Source organism: Agelaius phoeniceus, chromosome 4, assembly GCF_051311805.1.
Source record: "Agelaius phoeniceus isolate bAgePho1 chromosome 4, bAgePho1.hap1, whole genome shotgun sequence".
Classification (NCBI taxonomy): Eukaryota; Metazoa; Chordata; class Aves; order Passeriformes; family Icteridae; genus Agelaius; species Agelaius phoeniceus.
The window spans coordinates 56,321,389-56,346,032 of NC_135268.1; the positions used below are offsets into that span (position 1 = coordinate 56,321,389).

General features: G+C 36.9%; 1 protein-coding gene across 3 annotated transcripts in view; it reads left to right on the forward strand.

Annotated features, from left to right (window-relative positions):
* Positions 1-24,644, forward strand: part of CCDC149 (coiled-coil domain containing 149) — a 51,820-nt gene that overhangs the window by 16,749 nt on the left and 10,427 nt on the right. For 2 of the 3 annotated variants that reach the window (XM_077177652.1, XM_054633136.2), the window contains exons 4-11: positions 3,537-3,644; positions 9,117-9,233; positions 10,572-10,744; positions 12,202-12,274; positions 13,566-13,650; positions 14,732-14,876; positions 21,307-21,383; positions 22,719-22,751. In XM_077177652.1, coding sequence (XP_077033767.1) covers positions 3,537-3,644; positions 9,117-9,233; positions 10,572-10,744; positions 12,202-12,274; positions 13,566-13,650; positions 14,732-14,876; positions 21,307-21,383; positions 22,719-22,751 — 811 coding nt within the window. The remainder of the gene's footprint in view (positions 1-3,536; positions 3,645-9,116; positions 9,234-10,571; positions 10,745-12,201; positions 12,275-13,565; positions 13,651-14,731; positions 14,877-21,306; positions 21,384-22,718; positions 22,752-24,644) is intronic. The other variant, XM_077177651.1, reaches the window with a different exon arrangement.

Below are 24,644 nucleotides of genomic sequence, written 5' to 3' on the forward strand. Positions count from 1 at the left end.
AATGTGGCTGGAGCCCTGGAAGCTTGTCTGATACTGGCCAGCTACAGAGAGGGGGCTGAAGCAATACTTGTTATTTTGTTATTAGAAACAGCTGCATTGCGAGTAGGGTAGGACAAACAGTTTCCACTCCTGCAGAGGGAAGACAAGATGAGGCAGCAGAAAGGTACCTCTGCATCTTTCCCTTCTTTATTCATGCCTCAGAAACCTCTCTTCATCAGTACTTTAGAGTTATTTTTGTGTAGTGTGAGTGAAAGAAGTAGTCTTTCACAGTTTCAGGAGTCTTTTAAAGATTTCACCTAAAATCAAAAGAAACTCTTGAAGAAATTGACTTTAGAGAAGCTGAATTTGGCTAATTTACAGGGAGTTGTTCTCTGTTACATGAGTAAATGATATGAACTTTATTGTCTGTTGAAGTAACTAATCTGGGATTTCTGAGCGAATTCTGTGTCTGTTCTATGAATATTGAAAAGAAGTTGCCAAATGGAAAAATGAATTGCCATTGCCTTTGCATAAATTTCTCTACTTTCCTCAAAAAATATGTGCTTGCAGGTACACTAAGGCAGTCCTCCATTGTTAGTTTTATCATCTTTCAAGCATATGGTATGTTTTTCTATTTATGCCAAAGAAATGGTACCAAGTCCAGGTATCCGTCAATATATCCTCTTGGCTGTCCTTAAGCCTAATAGAGCACTTTGAAAAATCAAATATTTCTCCATCTATCCATATTTAACCAAGAGCTTTAATAAGGTCTTGCCAAAACCTTTCAAAGTCGTAACAGTCTAAATTATACATTGTATGGAACCTCTAAGCCAGGGAAATGAGTAATTGCTGGAGACTACTTCTGTGACATAGCTTGGTTGTTTCAGTTTAATAGAAGTACAATACAAGGCTTGCAGGAAGGAGCAAATCTATAGTTAGCTCATTGTAATGCTCTTGGCATGGTCAAAAAAAGCTGGTTTATTTTGGTGTCTAAAAGTCTTTGTTTCAAGTTTCTTCCAAAACCTCTGTTGTGAGTATAAAGGTTTTTGTCACGTTAAGTCATTTATATGACTGACAAATAAAATTCAGCATAGAATTGCAACCCCAGAGAAATGGTTTTAAAGGAAATAAATCTGAGCAGGAAGATTTAGTATAGGCATGGTAATGCCTTTCCTGCCGTTACTGTGAGCCAGGTTTTAACTACAGACTGCTGAAATCCTGGTGTTGCGGTTGTAAACACTGATTAGTGAGATTGAGTTCTTTCCAGGTGTTGAAATTACATGTGCTATTGCAGTGTTAAGAGTTGTGCCAATTCATCATAAAAAGGAGCTTTATAAATAGAGGTGTTTCAGAGAGGTTTGTGCAAATCATATTCCTTTTAACTAACGCAGGCTTTATTGAAAGTCAACTTTGTTTAAAAAAATAAAAAATTGCATCTAAGCAGTAGCCATAGATACTTCAGTTTAAATACAATTTCCTGCAAACATGGGTTCTTTGTTTTCTTTCTTTTAAACGGCCATTAAGAAGTACTTTTCAAAGCCATTGATTGAATGTGTTCTGAAGCTCCTTGATTCATTCATCTTGTGAATGACTATTACACTGTTTAAGAGGTAGGAAAAAGATCAGTCCACCAAAGCATTCGTGAGGAATCTTTTGTATTGCTTGAATGGTTGTTGTCTTGAAAATAAAATTAGAAGCAGCTTAATTTTAGTCCTGTATTGGCTATAAATTGGCTATTTATAGGGATTCTTTTGCTATTACACTCTTTCCCCAAATTATTTATTGCAGTCCCGAGGTTTGTTAGTAGTTTAAAAATGCTTTCATCTCTTCCAAAATGGTGTGAAATTTTACTTTCTTCTGAACTTTTGGTCTCAAAGCATCAGAAGTACAGAAGCTGTAGCAGTGACTTAGGCTTCTTGTTCATCAGGTAGGATGTTGTCAGTTTCTTGAGTTATTTTTTCTGTTTAAAAGTTTGAAGCTATTACTAATTTAGACCAATTGGAATTTGGAGTTCTCTTCTTCAATAGTAATGTACAAAAGTTCTACTTGATGGTAGCTTAATAGTCTAATCCTGCAAATGGTCATATGCATGCACAGCTATGTCCATGTTACTATTCACATTCCTACATTCCTCTTAATATTTCTCTTAAATGTAAAGCAGGACATGTAGAAATAGCAGTTGTTAGTGAACAAGGAGCAAGATTGCAGTAATGGCTATCAGATACCTTGTTGATTTGACAGTGTATGAGTTGTAAAGATAAAATTCATGAAAACATCCTATGAGACTCAAGTGGTAGTAGAATCACTGGGTAAAAGAGTCAGATTGAAAAAAAGAGATGTCAGAATAGATAAATGGGGGAGTTGAAAGAAAAGCACAGCAGGTAGGGAATCTAAAACTAAACCTAAAATACCAAAAGAGAACTAGGAGCAGTCGCTGGATGAATTACAGTCAGTTAATGCATTGTCCTCAAATGCAGGGAGTATGTGTAAGGGTGGCTCAGAGATACTGACTGATACATGAGGCTTTACTAAGTCATACTTAGAAGATCCAAAAATTCTGTTTAAATTTCTTTTCATATTCTTGAGGTATATGGCAATGGATGACACACCTAGCTGTCCATAGTCAATGTCTTGAAATGTTGCACCTTAGCCACTATGATTCTAACTCTCTTAGAAAAGCTGTCATTGGTAGGCTTTTCCTGTGTCGAGTCAATGTTTGTGTATTTATGAGACGTTTTTAGGGTAAAAATGGAATAAATTTACCTGTACTATTTGCTCATTTTAAGGTAGCATATATAGGAAAAGAGCAGATTGCATTTATTTTTTGATTAGTGATCAAACTAATGTAATTGAATTGTAAGATCGTAAACCAGACAGCTTGCCCTGCTAACTTAGTAGGTTAATGTGAATGACTGCTTTTAACTTGGATTATTGGGTGGGGAGCAGTGGTTGGGTTTTAAACTCTAGCTTTCACTTCTCTTTTTCCAGAATCTAGGTGATACCTAACAACAAAAATCAGGTCATATTTGAAGTTTTGCAGTAGTAGGTATCCATGGTATAGCTCCATACAGGGTCAGGGACTTTGGCTGACAGCCTCTTTACTGGCTGGAAATCTGCTCTAGATGCTATTAAGGACTTTCATTGTATCATAATTCTTTCTCAGCTGTGCCTTTTGTCTAATTATATGCAAGTTTAAAACTATTATTTTGGCAGCTTTGTATAAATATTGTCAAAGTATTCTGAATTTAATTCTTCCCACCAGCCACGATACTGGAACCAGCATAGAGGTTTTCACTTTGTCTCATTTGGGGTTTGTGTGCTGTTCTGGGAGTCTGTATGCACTCATGTTGTATGTGTTTTCTGCTATATAGAAAGATAAAGGAACCCAGGTGACTTTTCTTGTTATCTCTCTAATGAAGCATGAAGTCTGGATACCACCAACAATAAAAGTAAAGATTGTTGGCGGATAAGGAGTAATTCAAGGGTTTATTTTCAAGCACTACTTACACTTCTCTCCACAGACACTGACTTTTGACTGATGTTTATTCCTTTTCTAGGCAAATCTTGTTCAACTACTGAGTGAGGCTCAAGATCGAAATAAACATCTTGGAGAAGAGATTGGAGAGCTTCAGCAGAGACTGGGAGAAGTACAAGGGGACAATAAGGTACTACAAACTGCCAGTGAATGGCATGGAATGTGTTAACTGGGCTAGAGTTTTGCATTTACTTCTTAGGAAAACAAATAAAATAATGGGTTACAGAACTTCTAGAATACTTTTATAATACAAGAGTGCTTAGATCAGTGTAACTACAGAAGCTGTAAAGGATACCAGTAAGTGCATCTTATTATGTATTTTTGTATGCTGATTTTGCTCTGTTGTCCTTAACACGATGTATTTTGTATTCAGCCTTGCTTTAATGCTTTCTATGTCTCTTTCTTTTTTGAAAAAAAAAAACCCACAAAACCTGTGTTTTATTATTGGTCTTTCCTCTTACAAATAAGTACAGATAAGCATGTGTTCTCCATGTGATGATTTCCAGGTTTTTGTACTGAACTGCAAAATTTTAGTAGATGCCAGAGAAGCATAATTTTTCCCTTAAAAAAATCTGGAGTAGTTGATCAGAAACACGTATAGTGAGCTTTCTATTAAGCCCTCATCCCATTACCCTTACATAACCAATTTATTTTGTTGCTAAATTTAGCAAGTTATATGGAACATTGCTCAAAATCTGCCATTTGGTATTAATCAAACTCCTGTTGTCTCCATTAATTGAAATATTTAAAGTCAAGCCAAATGCATGTAACATTCACAGCTGGAGCTTTATGCAAAAGTACATTCAGAGATCAAACTAGTGAGAGGTTGGATTGGAGAGTCGAGGTGGTTAACAAAGTAAAAAATTGAAACAAATAATCATAACTTCCCTCCCTTAACTACAGTTTTAAAATTATGGCATTTTAAAATTTGAATAAAAAAAGACATGGCTTTTAATTATTCAGATGGGATTTGTCTTTTTCCATTCAAGTTTATTTTATTTATTTTCTTTTAAACTTAAGTATACTGTAATAATGCAAGTTTTTTTCACTGTTTGTCACAAAGACTTCCCTTCAAGGTGTTCATAGAGCTGGGAAAGGTTCAAGTGAAACTTGAATTTGTAGTATGCATAGCATTCAGCATAACTTGCTCAACTCTTCAAAGACCAGATTTCTGACTGTTTATTTTCATTTGCATGTTACTGTTTGAACTGTATTACAGTGTAGAAGTTAGTGCCTTTCAGTTCTCCAGTACCAATATTATGCCACACAGCCTTTCCCAAGCTACTACTGAACAGATAGCAAGGGCTTGTAAGTACAAACAGAAAACAAAGGTAGGAAAACTGCAACACATTTAAATATCAAGGTTATGTACCTCTTGCAGTTCCTTATGACAATATATGATCTTGGTAACACAGAGCCTCCTTCTTTGTGTCTGAACTGGCACTGTTTAGATTCACCTTTGTGGGTTAACATGGTATTAGCTAGTTGTCTTCGTGACATCTGTATTCTCAGCTTGAATTTAAATTCATGATCCTCAAAATGAATGGAAAAGTACAAAAGGGGTTATTCTGCCTAGTGTGCCTTTCTCTGAAAGGTACAAAATAGTGCATCACTAAATACAGAGTGGGAGGAAAGAGCTGCATCAGACACAGATTAATTTAGACTAGGATTTTCATTTTTGGAACACATTCTTCGCTCTCCGAGTAAATGAGAAATAGAGCTTATTTTAGTGTCAGGTTGCTGGTTTTCAAAGTGCCTAAAAAAGCATTGCCATCTCTCTGAGGGATTTAACACTCTCCTCCTGTGTCAGATTTCTCTCCCTACAAGCTTCAGTGATAAAATTCTAGGCTTGTTCACAAAGCCATTCTCTTCTGCTCATCAGTTCTTCTGTACTGGCAGCTGGGCTACCTCAGGCACTGGAGTCCAGATAATGCATGGTATATACAAAAACAAAAAAACCATAATAATTTGCTTGTTCTTACATTTTTCCCCCTGCATTCTTCTCACTGCTTTTTCCAAAGTGAGGGAGGGCATCCTGCCCAGCTGGTCTACGTCAGCCTTACTTCTGGCAAGAGATGAACAAACAGCTGCTTTTGCAGCAAGTGAAGCTGCTTATGGATGAACAATTCTGCCTGTGTCTGAGCAGGGGTGACTCATGCAGGCTTTGTCACTGAGTGGCAAGAGCTTTGCAGGACCAAAAAAGAAAAAAAAACCTCTTTAAATATCACACATTAGTTCTATTGATAAAGAAATGTTTTGATGGCTTGGCTTTTTTTTCACCACTTTAATGTTTGCTACAAGTAGGATACAGTCACTTGGATTAGCAAGAAAACCTTGAACCGGAGGTATTTTACTTGTTGAAATCATGTTAAACACGTAATCAGGCAATAACAAATTACTTGCATTTGGTTTAACTGGAATAATTTTTTCCTCTCATTTCAAGTAGAATTTTGTTGGCACAAATAATAAAACTTACCCAGACAGTCTCTGGAAGGATTTGTTGCTGCAGTTTGAAAAATACAGCAATAGTTAGACTGCAGCATTCCAGTGAGAGTTATCTAAGGCTATTTATTTTTATGATTGATCACAATCTTGCAAGTTCTGACACATGAAAACTCTTCTATCTTTATGATAGTTATTTGTAAATATTTTTCCTTCCTAATGTTTTGGCAGCAATGCTTGGAAACAATTACTAAAACATAGAAGGAGATAGTTTAAAAATCTTATTCTCTCATGTGAAAGGTAAAAATGGAAAGCTAAGAGAAACTGGAGACTTCTGCAAGACAAGATGACTCAGTTGCCTTTACCTGAACACCTACCCACACAAAGAATTGCTTTTGTGAGCTGCCAGGAGCAGTGCTGAGCGAGAGGAAGGTGCATGGGAACAATGGCTGCGGTGTCAGTTCCTTATTGCCAGGCAGACAATCCTTCATGCAGCAACTGGGAGAAGTGTTAAATGGGGTGTGTGTGTTTGGGCACAACTGGGACTTCAGGTAGCACGTTTGCAAGTTCTGGTCCACATTTTAAGATTTTACAAGATAAGGTGGTGAAGACAATTGCTGTGACTGTGGCTGAACACGATGGTTTCTGCCTTCCATGAAGAATTGGTTGTGCTTGTTTCCCTTTTCTTTCTGCATGTTTTATTGATAATCAGGAGTGTCCAACTTTGGTGCAGGCATTGTCTATGGACTCCTACCCTGCACAGCACCTATCCCAGTTATTATATTTTTAGGCATTGTGGGGCTGATACAGTGTTGCTACTTTGTAAATAATTATCGTAGCTGAAAGTGATGTAAAGAGAAGCTGTGATATTAAAATAAAAAGACAGTGCTTGCAGCAGTGGATTGTTTTGGTTAACAATTTATAGGTTCTTGACAAACAGGAGTTTTCTCTGGGAAGGTGCCATTAATTTAAATCTGTTCAGCTGTGAATGCTTTTTGCTGAATCCTGAGGGTTAGTGTTAACCTAAATGAAGTTGAGTGGTCTTTTCCTCAGTGATTTCTGAATGACAGAAACAAAAATACTAGCAGCTAGAGGGCAGGTGTATAAAGTTTATAACAAAGCATTAATATATAAAATAAACCCTTAAACCTCTGGCATAACAGTGTCTCTTTGGGTCACAGCATTTTCAGGGAAGAATTTTATAGCAGGTGGTGCTGCCTCATGAGACATTCGCAATGCAGAATTAAACGACTTGGCCTGTTCTGCCCTGTCAACTCTCTGATTGGCCAACTGTCTGGAAGAAGCACTCTGTTGTTCTATGGATTTATATTTTACTGTATTTTGTGTATGTTAATAATGCTGCTTTTGGAATATTGGATCAGTTTGGAATTTTGAAGCATTCTTTTTATAAGACTTCATGGTTTTGGGTTTTTTTGCCTCAGAATTGCTAGTAAATAAAGAGTTCTCCTTTTATTGACAGAGTGTTTGACCTTGCAGGTTCTAATTGCTTGCAGTTTTATTTTATGCCTTACCCCCTCCTGGGCTGGAGGAGAGTTGGTCATAGTGCATGAGTGATAGCTTTGGTCCAGTTCCCAGCCTGGTGCCAAGTGTTAGGCAGAAGTTTTGCTCTGCTGCGGGCTTTAGACACATTAATAACGTGTGATTCCTCTTTTCATTTCCATTTTTTTTTGAACAAGATTGAAACCTCAAAATGTTATTACATTTGTTTTTTGTGGTCTTTATCACCAGAGAGAAATTCTAGAAATTAAATTAATTTATCTGAATTAAATTACATAACATGACCACACCTTTTGTGCATCAGCACTTCAGCTTTTAAAAAAATCCAATAGCTATGAAGCCATTCTAGGGTTTGCTAGTTGCCTTTTTGACTTGTTTTGATAAAGAAATTAATAGGAGTTATATCTCTTAGTATCCACTCAGCCTTACTATCTATGCAGTAGTTTGCACTTCACCTGTGGGGATAGTGAAATATAGTTTGCCAAAACCAGTTACTTTGCAGCCACAGCTTCCTCTGAACAAGTGAACTTCTTATCAGCACACATTGTACTAGCTTCAGTGACTTGCAGTGAACTGGAGCTGAAATAAGCAGGGAGGATGATTTTGGTAGTCTGTCTTGCATCAGCAGGATTTTAATTGGCACATTGTAGCTATGGTGACTGGCATCCCATAAATACCAAAGATAGATTTTAATGTACAATCTTCTACTTCAGAAGATTGATATTTTTTTCCTAACTCTGCAATATAATGGTGTGCATTAATTCCTTGGTGCAGTCAAAGATACAGGGAAAGTCAGACTGGTTATTGTGGTGGGTTTCCCTGGTCTCTGTGGAGCTCCTAAAGATGAGGCCTAGTTGTACTGAGTATAAACAACTGTAAATGCTGAATGCCTTATAGATTGGTATTTAATACCCCATGGTCCTTGAAAGGTCGTTGCTTTTTGCTTTGGATATTGAATGTAAATGTGTATTAATTCAAGTCAGATTCTTTTCAGCAGTCACAAGCTCAGAAGTTCATTAGCTGCTTGAGCATTTTGGCCAAGTCTCTTTGTTGTTGGCCCATTCTTTTGCTTTTGACATGAATTAGCTTTTGTGAGTAGACTAAAAAATAATGCATAAGCAAATGTATTAGCAGCTGTTAATACAAATTCTGCAGTGATGTAGCACAGGAGGGGTTTTAAGTAGTGTCTGTAAAATGAAGCTGGACAAGCCACTTTGTTCCTTTTTATTAACTAGAAAGACTTCTCTGCTGCAGAGAATTTTAATATGTACATATTTACTAAGAGGCTTTCTCAAAATTCTCTAGTTTTAGTCTGAGTGGAATCAGTTCCTGTCACTCCTAAAAAGCATTGACCCCATGTCTGTGTTTTCTTGGTGTTTCATAATTTGTATACTCTGATGACTGTTGTTGCAGGGTCCGATTGAATTCCTGTGGATGCTTTGATTGTTCAACTGGATTTTTTCATTAAAAACTGGATTTGACCCTCAGCTCAGAAGCCTCCCTCTGATTTAAATAATAGCAGCTCTTTGGCCTGGAAGAGCTGAAATCTAAAGCTGACAGCTTTACTCTTTCTAATAGAGATATATTCTGCTGCTACAGCCTATGTTTTCTTGCTTACCAGATTCTGTCTTTGTCCTGGCAGCTCCTTCGAATGACCATAGCAAAGCAAAGACTGGGAGATGATGAAGTTGGGGCTCGCCACTTTGCAGCACACGAACGGGAGGACCTCGTTCAGCAGCTGGAGAAGGCTCGAGAACAGGTAATAATTAAATGGGCATACAGTGTCATGTTCTACTTAGCTGTTGGAGGAGTACCTAAATCATTTCTGTTCTGTATGAAGGGCTGGTAGCTGATTGATGTTGGAAGTAGTGGTTAGAGTGAATTCCTAATCTCTGGAATTTTTTCTCCAGACTATTGATTCTCCTTTTTTTTTTTTTAAATGTCCAGCAACAATTTGTGACAATTGGATATTGTCAATGAATGTCAATAAAAGGTACCCTTTAGTGAAGGCTCTTACAAGTATTCAGCACAGTGTACAGTGGCTGATGTACCTCCTAAAGATACCCTCTGAATCAAATGTTCTGTAAAAGTGTTGTTAGTGAACTCTTCCTCCTGCCTCCAAGCTATTTCTTCTCCTCTTCTGAAGAAATCTCACATCAGATCCTCAGGTCTTTATGAATGCTCTTTAGCATGCAGCATCAGACTTTTTCCCTAACACTGATACATAAATTTCTGGATAGTTTTGCAGCTCTGCATTATCAGTTTTTTCCCACATTTATTCCTACCAGTGTCAGCTCCAACTTGAATTAGCCATTCTGTGATCCAGGAATTTCTAGTTTTTCAGTCTTCCCTCTATTGCAGCATGACTGTACCTTACTGGAAAGGCTGTTGATTTTCTTCCAGTGTGACCCTTCCTGCTAACTCTTTTATCAAGCTTGTGTTCTTTCTGTTCATCACCCAGCCTCTTTTAAATGGTGGTCTGTTGTCCTTCCTGGCTTATACATGTTTTCTAGGGTGTGGGTGGGAAACTTGTGTCCCTGCAGACTTTTCTCACACTCAGTTTTGTCTCCTTGTAAATTTGAAGCTCTTCGTCCATGAGTATCTTTCACACTGGACTTCTTCACTCTTTTGCTTAATAGCACAGCTCATCCTGTTGCTTCCATGATTGCTTATTTTTGTAATTTTTCAGTTCTTACTTTATGGAACCTCATTGCTCAAGTCCCATGATTAGTGCAAATTCCCATTTTCAGGCTTTTTGACAAGGCTTGTTGACTTAATTCCTGGAGTCCTAGAAATTATATGATAAGACCAGCTTAATATGTTTGTAGAGCAGAATTACAGTAGAGATTGAGATTTATTTTGGTGTTACATTTTAATTGTTTTATAGAATTTTTTTCAAACTAATCTTACTGGTAAGAGTTACTTAACTCAAAGTTAATAAAATTGAGTAAAAATGCCTGGGGTTATGAGCTTTGAAAAGACTTTCAACTGTCCAAAATCAATACTGTTCAAACATGTGCTCGTTGCTGTTTTCAAGCTGGGTCCTATGTTAGCTGTTGTTTAAACTCATACTGATACAGCTCTCCTTTCTTCTCAGATTGAGACCCTGAGATATGATCTTCAGGCTGCACTGGATGAGCTACAGGATGTGAAAGAGGAACGCTCTGTTTACCAAGACAAGTCTGACAGACTGAACCAAGAGTTGAATCATGTCTTAGGAGGGCATGAAAACCGGATCATTGACATAGATGCTCTCTGCATGGAGAACAGGTGAGTGCATTACTGTTTCCCTGGAAAAACAGTGTGCTGTTGTAATAGGAGTATCAGGAAGTCAGTCACAACAAAACTTTAAAGAAAATATATCCAAGTATCAAAGTTAAGAGATTTTGGAAATTTGTTTTGCCCGTTTTGTTTATACTGTAGCTAAGCATTAAATAATATTGAGAAATCTAGGCTACAGGAAATTACCAATGTTGTATTTGGCTACAGAGATGCTAGTGATGTTCCCAAATAAAGCTAAACAAAGAAAAAGAAGAGAAGACCTTTTTATTCCCATCACTGTATGGCACCAAAACCAAGAATATTAAAATTTGTGTATTCAGAACTCCCAGTGAGCTGTAGTGGACTAATCTTGAATTGGAAACAGGGACTTTGAGTACCCTCAATTACAGCTGCAGATATAATTTTGTCCACAGGGAGAGGTTGTCAGCATGAATGATTTGCCAACAAAAGTTGCTGGTGAAATCACCCATGTAGATATTCTTGCTGGTTTCTTGGAAAAAGAATGTTTTATGGTCTCTGTTAGGGATGACAGGGAGGAGTCACTGACAGAGCAATAGCAGGTATCTCCCTTAATGTCAACAATTACCTTAAAGTGAAATAGAACATGTAAGACAGCTTCCATTTACAAAACCTATGCTTCAGGCAAGAAAGTGTACTACCAAAGGCATTATTTCTTCCCTGCAACTTCAGGGGTTTTTTTTCTGTTTTGTGTGGCCTACAGAGTTCTGTATCAATTTAAGCCCCCAGCTCCCCTGACAGTGATGTGAGTTTTTTCCTGTGAAATAATTAAATTGTCATAAACCCTAATACAGCTGCAGTTGTACTACATGAAAGAAGATACCTTATAAAACCTTTATTCATAAAAAAGATATTTTCCTACTTGGAAATAATTGTCTCATCCAAGTGCATAAACTCTAATAGGAAGAACTGTTCCATTTAACTATGTACCATTTTTCAGCTATACTGTTAAATTTTCTACTTTGTGATTGCTAATGAGAAGTGCCTAGTAAGTGATGGATATTGCAATGCAAAAGTTCTGCATAGCTGAGTCTTGTGTTGACATATATACAAATCTTCATGTGTCCATCTCACAGACCTTCAAGTACAGAGGGCACACGTAAATGCTTCCTGACTATTTCCTCTAGACATAAATATATTCTTTTAGCTTTCTTCCCCAGAAACCTGACGACCAATACAAAATAGTTGTGCAGCATGCTTGACAAATCTAACAGGAGGGCAGCCTCCTGCTCTGATGCAATTTGTTTCCCTACTTTAAGTTTTATGGGGTCAAGAACAGTAAGATTTTGTTATTTCATCCCTCAGAGAACTGCAGAGGGAAAAGAACTCTCACTAGTTCAAAGAGAGGACATGACAAATAGTAAAGAAGACTGCTTGAGGCAGTATTTGAAGGTTCCATCAAGTAAAGGATTACATTTCTTTTTCAGGTATCTTCAAGAGAGATTAAAACAACTTCAAGAGGAAGTCAACCTTCTGAAGTCTAGTATTACTAAATATAAGGTAAGATCTTCTCAGTGTATCATCTAAACTGTGCTTCTTTGTTCATGGAAGTTACTCTTCATTTTCATGTTAAATGTGTTTGAAGAACAAATTTGTTCTTGAAAGAAAAGTCCACCATTGACATTCTGACAATATTACATGCTCATTCTTCCTTGTAGGCTTCTTAGCTGAGGGTAGTTCAAAGGGATACCTGTTGAGAGTATTTTGAAAAATTAATGAAATACCTGTTTAAACTTCTGTGGGGGAACCATCATTCTTCTGGGGGGCAGATGATCAGCCTTCCAGCCAGCCGCTAGGTGAAAAGTAGCAGATCATGCGGTGGTGAATAACTGCAGCTGTGTTGCTGTCACAAAAAGATCATGTCTGCCTGTTCTGTGGTAGTTGTGCTATTTCTTCATGTAACTTAATGGTAACTAAGCTTTCATTGTTTTTTCTTCTCCTGAGTTAAAGTATATGCTGTTTTACATAAAACCTTCAGGACTGATTTTTGCCCTTCCCAGAAGCTGTGCACTCTTCTTTCATTCTGCAAGTCATTTTGTGGAGTGGGAGGGGAGGGCTGCTTGTTAGGCCATGAGAAGGGAAATCTTAGGATTGTCAACAGGGCTTCTTTATTTAGGTCACTATAAAGTAGTCACAGGCCTGACTGTTTTTTGTGCATGAGCAAAGCTCCTCAAAGTACCAACTTCATTTCAGTGTCTGTTCCTGCTTGCAGCTTGGGTCTCTTGGAATGTGAGTTTATTGGTGAGAACTGGGCATCTTGGTGGTCCAGTAGGTTTCCCAGAACTGTAATTGAAAGATCTGGACTTCTGTAGCAGGACCATTCTGCTTCTAATTCCTCAAAGTCAGTATTTGGTACTAAAAGGCCTTATAGAAACTCTGATAGAGGAATTGGCACTTTCCCTTTGAAACCTATCCAAAGAAATGCTGGGAAAAGTTTGCTTTTGTTTCCAGTTGATGTTGTCTACAGCATACTGCAGTATCTTCACTGGCAGTCAGCAGATTATTAAAAAATAGGCAAGTCTTAACTATACATTGGGGGGAGTGGGTGGGAGAGACTGCAGTAAAGTGATTATGATGAGACAGATGAGTCTTTGTAACATTCCAATTCCATTCTTTAGGCTAGAGAATAATAATCTTAGAGAGTTACACCCCCATAGTTTATTATAGGTGTAAGGTCTAGGCCTTGCAGAGCTGCTCTGAGACCAAAACCCAAAGTTCCAGATCCTTTCCTCCTAATGACAGGATTTGTTGGCTACTGTTTCTCTAAATAAGATATTTGTTGTTTCCCTAGAATGCACTAGAGAGACGAAAAAATTCAAAGGCTCATGGTAGATCCAGTAGCAGTGCTCTGACTGGAGTCCTTTCTGCAAAGCAAGGTATTGCATAAATGCGGGGCATGGTGTTGCATATCTCACTGAACTCCTTTCATCTAACCTCTTAATTTTCTAACCCCTTCCTTACCAACCAAACCAAAAGCTCTCTTCCTATTCCCTGTTTATTACTATGTGCTAATTCTGTCCACTTTTCAGTTGACTTTACAATATAAAATTTGCCTCTGGATTACTGCTTCTTCTTTTGTTAATTCTTTTGCCATTCATTCTCTCCCCCATTAGTTTTATCAAATATTTCTTTACTCTCTAGACCCTGACAAATCACTTCTTTATTCATCTCTTTGCTCTGCTAACAATGGCAGTCACAATTCGCATTCCAATGAAAAGTAGACTGGGTGGTGGAGGAGGGGCACTAAGTCAGGTTTTCTGCTGCTGTTCTTGGAAGCTTTTACATTCAGATGTTTTACAAGAAATCTTTGTGTCCCATGTTTCTTCATGGGTAGCAAAATAATCTCTTTTCTGTGTTTCAAAGAAAATATCAAGATTAGGAAAGAAAGGGAATGAGAAAATTCTTTGAAGCAAACAGTGTATCTTGCCACCCTGTTTTTTAAATGTAGGTATATAGGTATATTCAACACACACATGAGATCAGTAGTAAGTGTCATGGTAAGTTGAAACTCATTTTTCTGGTTTTGACTTCTCTTTTCTCCTCTTCTCCATGTACTTGCATACATATATATATAATTGTTCTAAAAATTAGTATAAAATATTCTTTGGAGGTTTCAGTTTTAATGACCAGTTTTTACCAATTAGTAGGCCTGTAGAATAATTATTCTGTATCTTTCTGAACACAAAGAATTTTCCAAAAGCAGAATCAAGTTAATGTAAGATGTGTCTGCCTATACTTGTTCTGGCTATTGCTGTGAATAACAATCAACTTGGAAAGCCACCATACTTATGCCAGCTAGAAATTACAGTTCTGATCTTTTGGCTTTGTTTTTTAATTGAAAGAAAAATATATGTATTCACTTAAGTAGTCGGAATAGTTCCTTGATGCTAAGTAAATGTTTGTGTTGCATTTCTGTGCATGAGAAGCCAAAACTCATTTGTGTTTTTAACATTATAGTCCAAGAGTTGTTGTCGGAGGATCATGGATGTAGCCTACCAGCCACACCACAATCCATTTCAGATCTCAAATCACTGGCCACTGCATTACTGGAAACCATCCATGAAAAAAACATGGTCATACAACACCAAAGACAAACTAACAAGTAGGTGGCATGACTTCTAAGTAAAATATCAAGCTATGGGAAAGTTAGTTTGGAGAAATATTAAGGGAAATGGGAAGGAAGATTCATTTTCACAGAAAATTCATCGTCATGGTTGAGTGGTGGATTCTTTAGTTTTTAAGACCAGATTTGTGATTTGAGAAAAATTACATTTTCATCTTAAATTCTAGGGTTGACAGAGACCTGTCTGCCTCTGCTAGGCAATGATTGGTTTGCTGCTTTGAGTTATTACAAACTGTAATATCTCAAAGCAGACTTCTGGCAGGAAGTCTGTAAGAACAGCTAAAGAAAAGCTTCTGGGAGGAAGAACACCCTTGAGCTGGAGAGAAGATATGTGGTAATTGGTTGTCAATGTAGGAATTTTCTAATAAGCTCTGATGGGTTTATAAGTGTTGTTCCTACAAAAGAGTCTGAAAGGGTTAATGTAACATTTGACAAATGCTCAGTGGCCTAGGTCATACAGATGATACCTGTTGCTCCTATAGTTACTTTGCTAAAAGTTGAAGGAGATAAACACAGTTTGATTGCTACTATACGGGGTTTTTTTTAAATCTGAACTGAACTTTAAAGGAGAATTTGTTTACTCTTAGCTGTTCTGCTCATCAGTAGAATTCTTTGTGGCTTGTACAGTTCCTATCATGGCAGACTATAAAAAATTTTGACACATTTTGTGACATTCTGATATTATTGTCCTTATGCAGCGTATAAAAATCAGAGCTAGGAAGTGTTCCTTGATTCTGTGCTCAATTTCACCCCCTCTTTTTTTGTTGGTGAGTTTTTTGTTTTGTTATTTTTTTTAACCCTGAGTCACTGCTGGTAATCAGAGGTTTTATCAGGCTTCTCAACAGCACATCAGGACCAGATGCCAGCAACAGCCAGACATCTTTCCTGAAAAGAAGTAGTATTAAAGTAAACTGTATTACACTAGAATGGATGATTCACTTTGAAAATTGATAACTTAGATACTAGGCAGACTCCATTGCATAATTCTGAGTGATGTGGCAACAGAAGTGGAGGAGCAGTTAATAGCCACTTTTAATATTTTTGACACAGCAAATGGATAAGCAGCTAAGAGGAGACTAAAGTGGTGAAAATGTAGCCCAGATCTAACTGATGGCAGCTCAGTCAATTCCTGTCCTGTGATACAAGAGGAGTTGCTGCACAGAGCAGTGCTAAGGAAGGGCTAACAGCTGCTTGCTCCCTTCTTACTGCTAATGTAACATCAGAAGGAAGACATCCAGAGAGCAACTTTTGTTGTTCCAGGTGTAACCAACCCTTGCCTTTTACATCCTGATACTGTATCTTTACCCAGTGGTTTATTTTGCATAATTTTTCTTTTTTTGCAAAGTTGTTAGTTTTGTATTCCTCTTTGGTGATATGCAGTGTCTTGCATCTCTCAGATATTATTGCAATGATTGTTTTCTGATACTACTCTTTCTGCTTTCACCTCCTGAGTATGGGTTGAGATAACCCACACAAGGAGATATGATCCCTATGTCTGTGTGCCCCACTGGTCACGTAAAGCCATCAGGGTATAGATTGGATAAATGCCAACTACTATTCTATGTCCAACAGAAGATCAGGTCTTAGAGGGAAGTGACAGTCCATATCAGTCCAGGGTCAGGAGTGTTCTCAGAACTGTAGTGTTATATTCAGTTCAGGATGTTTCAGGAAAAAAAAATAGATAAATCCTGATCAAGTTGAGTGAAGAGCCTCAAAAACATTCCTTTGTGGTATTCTCATTCTTTTTGTCACTTTTGACTTTAGGCGGATTAAAGAAGCTATTAAGGAGCTAGGAGGAATGGGAACCACTACAAGTGGAAACACCTAAGACATAAAAATTTAATGTGAAAAAGGGAAATGCAGTAGGACATCAAGGAAGAACATCCTTTGTTTGAGATGCAGATAAATAAGGGCACTTATTTGCCATATAAAAAGTTAAAAGTCTGCTGACTTGTGAAAATGGGAAAGAAACTGCCCACCTGTTGGAGAAGGTTAGATGTGAGTGTATGATCAGTGCACAAGTTAAACAGACAGGGTCATAAACTGGTACTAGTAGAAGATGCATTCTTTTGTTGAAGACATTTCTCCATTCAAAATGGAGGAAGTTGAGAAGGATGTGAGGCTAGAGAGAATTGTAGCGATAAAAAGTTTTACATAAATCAAAAGGCAGCAGTCTTTCCCTGTGCAAAGAGCATATTTGGAGGACACATTTACCCTTTCAGATTGTTGTTTGAAGAAAATGAGATTTATTGGGTAAAGAACATGAGATTTTGGGATGGTTGTTTCTTTTCATGGAGAAAATTGTGCATTTGATATTTGATGGGTGAATGACCTAGTAGTGATTCTCTCACTATCAGTAAATGAGATTTTTCAGACCATATGACCTTACTTTCCCCCATATAGTTACCCTACTCTAAGGTCTAGACCTCTTTGGTAGCTTGCAGATTGAGAGTTGGCTATATAAGTTTACAATAGCAGAATGGTGGATTTGCTTTCTGAATAACTGAAGCCATAACAAGACAGTGGATTTTTTAGGGTAGATTGGAATTTGGATGTTCTGTTGAAGTTTACTTTCTGTTCTTCCACTGTTGTTAAAAAAATCCATTGCCACTTGTTCTTGGAGAAGACACACTACTGTTATTGCCACTCTTCTAAAGATGTGGCATGATAGAAGGAACTGTGGGAGTATGTGCCTAGGGACAAGCAGGCTAAATCTAGCCTTTATTTTTTATCCCCAGTTTTCAGAAAAAAAGAAGTTGTTGTGGAAAAAAAACAGATTGTTTTTCCAAGGTGGTTGGTAGCCACTAATGCTAAGTTCAAGTAACGTCCTGTGTTTTTCTTCACAAGCCCATTAGCTTAATTTGAAAAGGCAGTTGTAAATTAATTCTCTACGCAGTAGTGTGTTGCAAGATTAAACAGTTCCATAAATGCAAAACCAAATTGTCCTAACTCTGCTTAGCAAATGGATAAACATCCTTTTTTATTCTACCAGCAATAAACCATTTATTAGCTGTTCTTTTTAGTGCAATTTGTTCCTGAAATTGCCAGCACTTGTGCAAGCTGGATCAGCGTAAAAGCTGCTGTGGTGGTTAGATATATTGCACTAATTTTAACATTTCTAACTTGGGCAAGTTCAGTCATGTCCAAAATTACAAAAAGGATTGTGTCAGTCTGTAACTTGAGCACATGTTTCCATGCGAGGTGCAGAGCCAGATATGGGACTGTGACAGTCCTATTTACAGGCATTTAGCGATGGTGTCTGTATGAGGCTGTATGTCTTCTGCAGCAAGAGCTAAATTAAAGTCAGGTGAAGGGAGCTCAGGTGGGACCATTGCTACTGTTGCACAAACAACAGATTTCTGTAAAACCTTATCCTGGAGGGAGTTTATGCTAACTCCCTTGTTGCATTAGGCACAGGACCAGGGAAAAATGGAAATAGCTATCACCTGTGTCTGTGACATAATCCTTCTCTTTTCATTGAAGGATCTGGTTCACTGTGTCTAGAGATTAAAAAAAGAGATCAGGGAATTGAGTGCTACCAGCCCATGCAGTCCCTTTAAAAATACCCACCCAGGTAGGCTTACCCAGGCCACCACAGCTCTGTCTTCCCACAGCATGTATGGAGGTGGCAAATTATCTGGAGGTCCCAGGGGAAAGGAAGAAATGTGATAAACCACATTGTGTTCAGAATAGCTTACACATTTATCTTTCCAAAATTTATTGCTATAAGAATTTGCAGCTTTTTTTATGGGTTTTTTTTCTCCCATACCTGTATTAGGATAATGGGGTTTTTTAAGCAAGCTAGAATGATACTCATCACTGAATGCATTTTGCTCTCTCCCTGAATGAAAGGAGTGGGGTTAAATACTGTCCTCTACTGTTGCCAAGCATTGTTCTGAGAGACAAAATGATCCTTCTATATGAGAACCTGCAACAAAAGTTAAAAAAAAAAAACTCAGTGCCTCTTCAGAGGATTCGGTAGGTATTATCAGGATATATTCTCTCCAAAACCATTAGAACTAGTGTGGTACAGCTGATAAATAAATAAATTATAAATAAATTATAACTAATTATGATTATTTATATAATTATAAAAATAGCTATAATTAATTATAATTACATTTATAGTTATAAAATTAATGTTATAATGAATAATATATTAATTTTAATGTATAATATATAATATATTATATAATATATTATATAATATATAATATTATACAATATTAAATTATAACTGATATAATATAGGAAATATTTTAAAATATTATATAATGTATTTTATATTACATAATATATAATGTATTAATTGTAATATATAATATTTTATAATTAGAAAATAATTATAAATAATTATAAATAAATTATAAAATTTAAGAGAATCAAGCAAAAAGTGACTTTGCTGCTGTTACCTGAATAACAAGAGCAGTAGCAATAACTTCTTAGAGAGGGCTGAGATACAGGGGGTATGGCTAGCTGGCAGGGAGGGCAGCATCCTTCCCGTTTTCTGCCCTGGAACCAGGGGTGAACTACTTCTGAAAATAATAAGGATTAGATGTGTTAAACTTCTGACTCCTTTGTGGTGACAATCATTAGCCAAATCAACATTGTTTTGTCAGCTCCCTGCCAGAAATAACATGATGTGGAAGAAGTCTTACTTCAAGTCTCTCTGTTCCCCTGACAGCCTGGGGAATTCCATGTTCTTTAGCTGACCCTTGGTGAGGCCTTAGGCAGGAAGGTGGGAAGGGGCTCCCAGTGTGCAAGGCAGAATTTCCTGAAAGCTGCTCCCTGCCTTTTGCTGTCAGCTGGTGTGTTGTGCTGCAGAGCCCAACTGCTGCATGTCAGGGTTATGAAAATAGTGTTATTAAGGCTGAGTTTCTCATACCAGATGGAAGCATTCTGAAAGTGAAATCTAGACCTGAATAATTTTGCTTTTAATTGGAGAAGACAGTAGTAAATCCATCATAACCTTTTTAACCTACTGAAATACTGAGTTTCAATGGGGAAGTAAACATAACTGCTTTGTATTTTTTCCTCTGCTTTTGAATGTGATGGGCTGTTCTTTTTAGCTTACACACACCCCTGTACCTCTCAGTGCTTTCTTTGATGTTTATTATAAGCTTTCTTTTTCTGTTTTACATTCTGTCTCTCATCTTGATACTTTTGTAATCTTTAAAATGCTTATAGGTTTTTATTTTGTCATTGCAAAGCCCTCACAGTAGAGATTTCAAAAATGCTTAGGCTTTGTTAATCAATTTTTTTATCCCTTTGATATTTGCTGGGTGTGCCATTCTTCACGTCCTTCCCAGACCCTGCCATCTTGTCAGTAATGACATTCCCAGTGAGCTCAAATGTCTGCACATAAAGCCCTTGCTGAGGAGCTCTCAGTGCAGTGTCACACAGCTCTGGGATGCACAGTGAGATACTATTGCCTTGCTGGGGTGGGATATGCTGCTTCTCAGCATTCAGTTCAAATTTTACTGATTTATCCTGTTGCTGTAATTTGATGAGTAAAACTTGCTGTCCATAATCTCTGCTGTCATGTTTAGAATTGCTGCCTTGTCTATGTTTCTCAGTCTAGTGAGTATTGTTTGGGATTTGTTTAAAGATTTTGACTCTAGCAGACTTGCTGTGCCTGTGAAAGACTTGCAAAAATTCATTGGAGAAGCAAGCCTTCTTTTCAAGATAGAAATCTCTCATTTGATCTGGGGAGAGAATTAAGACTAAAAGTTAAATCCTGCAGGAGAGCTAACTGCAAATAGTATTTGTGTATGAAGTCAGATACAAAAGAAGACATGACCCGAGAAATACAGTGAATACTGAGTGGGTGATAAAGGCACTAAAGAGCTTGAAGCTTTTTAGTAACGTAGAAAGCAGTTCAATGCTAAAAAATAAAAATAAATAAAGTGTAATAGAAAAAATTTTCCTTACCATTTTAAGCAATCTTAGTGATAGAAAATATCCCCTGAATAAAGGACTATCAAAAATATATGTCTTGGAACTTCAGAGTCAGTCTGGATGCTCTGTCTTGAGTTTTCCATATTTTGTCTGTGTAGCTTTTACCTTCTGGTTTTAGCTATAAAGAAAATAAAGTGATATTTGCAGGCAAGAAGATAGAAATATTGTGAGTTGCTTTTCTTTTTCTTTATTGCAAAGATTGAATGTCCAGTACATCCTAGACCTTTTGCTTTTTTAAAAGCATGGTATAGATTAGACAAATATATTTGATATTCTTTTAACTCTGGGAGAGGTTGTCCATTGCTGTTAGTGAAAAGAGATGACTGTATGCAGGTTTACTGCGTACTATATACAGGTTTACTAGTTAAGTAGCAGTTTAAAAATTCAACTGTAGTCATATAAGTAATTGGGCTTTGGTTACCTTGGTATAACAACTATTCTTTTTCCAAAGAATTCTAGGTAATCGAGTGGCAGAACTAGAAAAGAAATTAAGAACTTTGGAAATTGCTGGCTTGTGGAGTCTTCCAGGTTAGTAAAATTTCAAGCAAATAGCTTGCATTATTTAGTTTTCAAGGGTATGTTTGCATTTAAGAGAAGTTTGGCTGTGATTTTTTTTATGACAGTTACCTGGTAAATGTTCTATTCAGCACATTTGCAAAATTAGAAATGTCTAATAAATGTTAAGTGGAAAGCAAAAATCACTAGACTTTGCAAACTCTTAAGTCAAATATGTATTGAAAATAACATGAAAAGTGCTAAAAAATCAGTTTAAATATTGAAGTAATCAAATTATTTCCATAGACAGCAGTCAAAAAAAAAAGTGAACTATTTTATTTAAACATTGCATAAAATGATGCACAGGTCATTGGTCATTATGTTTTTCAGCCAATTTTATTCATTAATTTTGTACTTCTTTTAACCATGGATTTTGTTATTTACTGTTGTTAAATGCTTTTCTGTAGAATAATAAAGTCCTAGAAATTGGAAATGTAAATGGTTCTAAATTTTCTAGTCCATCTCTCCAGAACAGGCTTATTCCCTATAGTCCCTTAAGTATTGTATTTGGTTTTAAATTACTCAAGTAATGGGAGATTAATCTGCTTCCTAATAGACATCGTTGTTAGGAAAATGTGCAATATTTAATTTACATTTACTTTCTTGCTTCTTTTCTTCCCATTGCACCTAATTGTGTCTTCTGTAACCACTGTAAATTATGCTACTTTGTAGGTGGTGTTTGCATCATTAGGCTTTGTTGTTTACAGATTCCTATCAGTGCTAGTAAGAGTGGGAAAGAGTGGTTTAGGCTTCTGTTTATTTGGCTCTGGTTTTTCCACCTAACCTGTACATCTAGAAGGAAACATTTGACAGAGCTGAAGAGCCCTTGTAACAAACCTATGCTATTCAGCTGTTTGGGCTGATGTGGTGTGTTTCTGCTTCAGCTTGCCTGTTTGGGCTTTCTCAGTCCTGCTTGACTGTTTCCAGAACTGGAGGTCCAAATGTGTTTTCATGGATTTCTCCACAGTTAGTCACTAACATGTGTGGTGTGCTTAGTGCAGTTGTGCCTCCCCACATTCTCCAAGAGATGAAGGTGAAATGTTTGTAGTACATTACTACAAACATGTCTTTCAAACTCACTGCTTCAAGGTACTGTAGGGCTTTGTTTGTTGAGTTTTGTTTTTCAAGACTAGTGTGCCATAAGATTTTACACTAATAAATGCAGCATTTCTCATGTTTGCAAAATGTATTTTAAAAAAATGGAAGTGGGAACTTCTTGCACCGTATTGATCTATGTAGGTAAAGCATCAAATTAATGTTTATACAATAACAACTGTCTCTTTCCTTCCTTTCTTTTGCTGCCTGAAGGCCTGAGCTACAATGTCTCAGTGGGATTTGGGAGTAGGTTCTGCTTAACGTATTTTTTTAGTAACTGATCCTAGCAGTACGTTAAATATTGTCATTGCATGTAAATAAATGGAAATGTTATCTGAACATTTTTATATCCAGCAGATTTAGATGTTCAGTCAATTGAGTTAGATGACCACAGGAGAAATAGAGGCTGCTCTACATGAAAGTTCATTTGCGTTACGGAAAATTATTAGAGGGGATGATCTTAAATATTTTTAAAGGAATTTTACACTGGATTGTGAGTTCTGTTGAGCCCTGACGTTTTCTTGATTTTTTGCTTGCCTTTTAAATCAGGAGTGCACTTTTGTTTCCAAGTGCACTCTAATCCTGGGGTGGTCCAAAAGAGCATTGCAACACCTGGTGGGTCACCAGTTTTCTTTTCAGAGTGTGTAAAGCTTCCGCTCCATAAAACAGCAGTGTGTAACAATTAGTGTGGGAATACCACAATGGATTCTGCAGCTGAATATTGGCTTGGGTGAGGAGCAGAACATGGAGAGTATCTCATCTAGTCAGTCTTAAATCCAGAGTGAAAAACTATTATTTGGTTGTGAGTGGAATTTTTTGTCACTGGAAAAAAAAAGCAAATAAAAACTGATGTTCATTCTAGCGCTGAAATAAATGCACATTACAAATTGCAGGATTTTAATCTGAAGTTAATGTTCCTACTTAGTCATTATTGTTTATATAACATTTATAACACACACTGTCACCATGATAATAATATCTTCCAAATGCTGTCTATATACTTGATCCTATTGAAGAAAGATATTGAATGCCTCTGTTTTTTTGTTAGGTGACATATATATTTGTCATCTGCTTTTTTGAGAAAGCCATGAATGAACTATGGGGAAGCTAATCAATAGGAAGTGCATATTTAGTTTTGAGAAGGTAAAATTTCATTCCCTCTGGAAGTTCTGCCTACCAGACCTTATATTGCCCTGCTTAAAAAATGGGCTTTAGTTAAGTGAATCTCTTGTGAGGTTTGTTTTCATTGCTGAAAAGAAAGCAAGTTTGCCTTTGATTTTCTTTTTATAATCCTGTTTCCCTTAAGAAGGAAGCAGAGAATGTGATGTTCACAGAAGCATTTAATTGTTTGCTTTGTCTTGGCTACATTGTGGTCAAAATGTGCACACAAATAAGTTAAATGTATTCAATGACAGTACATAATAAACTCCATTTAATTATTTTCGCAGTCTGATGTCACTAGACATTCAGATGGGTAATTCTGTATTTTTTTTTAAATCTATCATTTCCTGAAAATTCCAGATTTCCACTGAAAAAAAAATCTAAGAAAGAGCCAACCATGACTCAGCCTTCTTCTGTGTGGGATGATAAGAGAGTTTCAATGCTGCCTCTTGCCCTGCAGTAATCAGCACAGAGCAGAGGCAGGGTAGAATTAAAGGGCTCTGCAGCTGCTCTGGCTGTAGCCAGTTACCGTGGCATAGGGTGCAGCAGAGGTTGTAAGAAAATACCCAACCCTGGAGAAGAAAATGAAAAATTTACTATTACTGAAACTTATATGTATTTTGAGATCTATATACTTTTCACTATAGTCCTTGAAAAATTCATTAGAGGAACATGAAGCTATAGAAGTTATGAAATTGAGCTTACACAGCAGCTAGTTGAAATTCTTTGTGTGTAATCCAGCTTCAGATCATGATTCACAGAATGTAGTGTAGCAGTACCCCTATGTGGCTCCTTCATGAATGGATGTGAATCGCTGTTAATAAATAAATATTCATCAGACTCTTTGGGTCACATCTATTGTTAAGATGTGTGGATACTGAGCTTAGCTTTATTTTCTGTAACCAGGCTGGTTTTCAAAGAAAAATGGTAAAGTAAATGTGTTTACTCTGTAAATGCTGGCTGGAAAGTCAAGAAGTA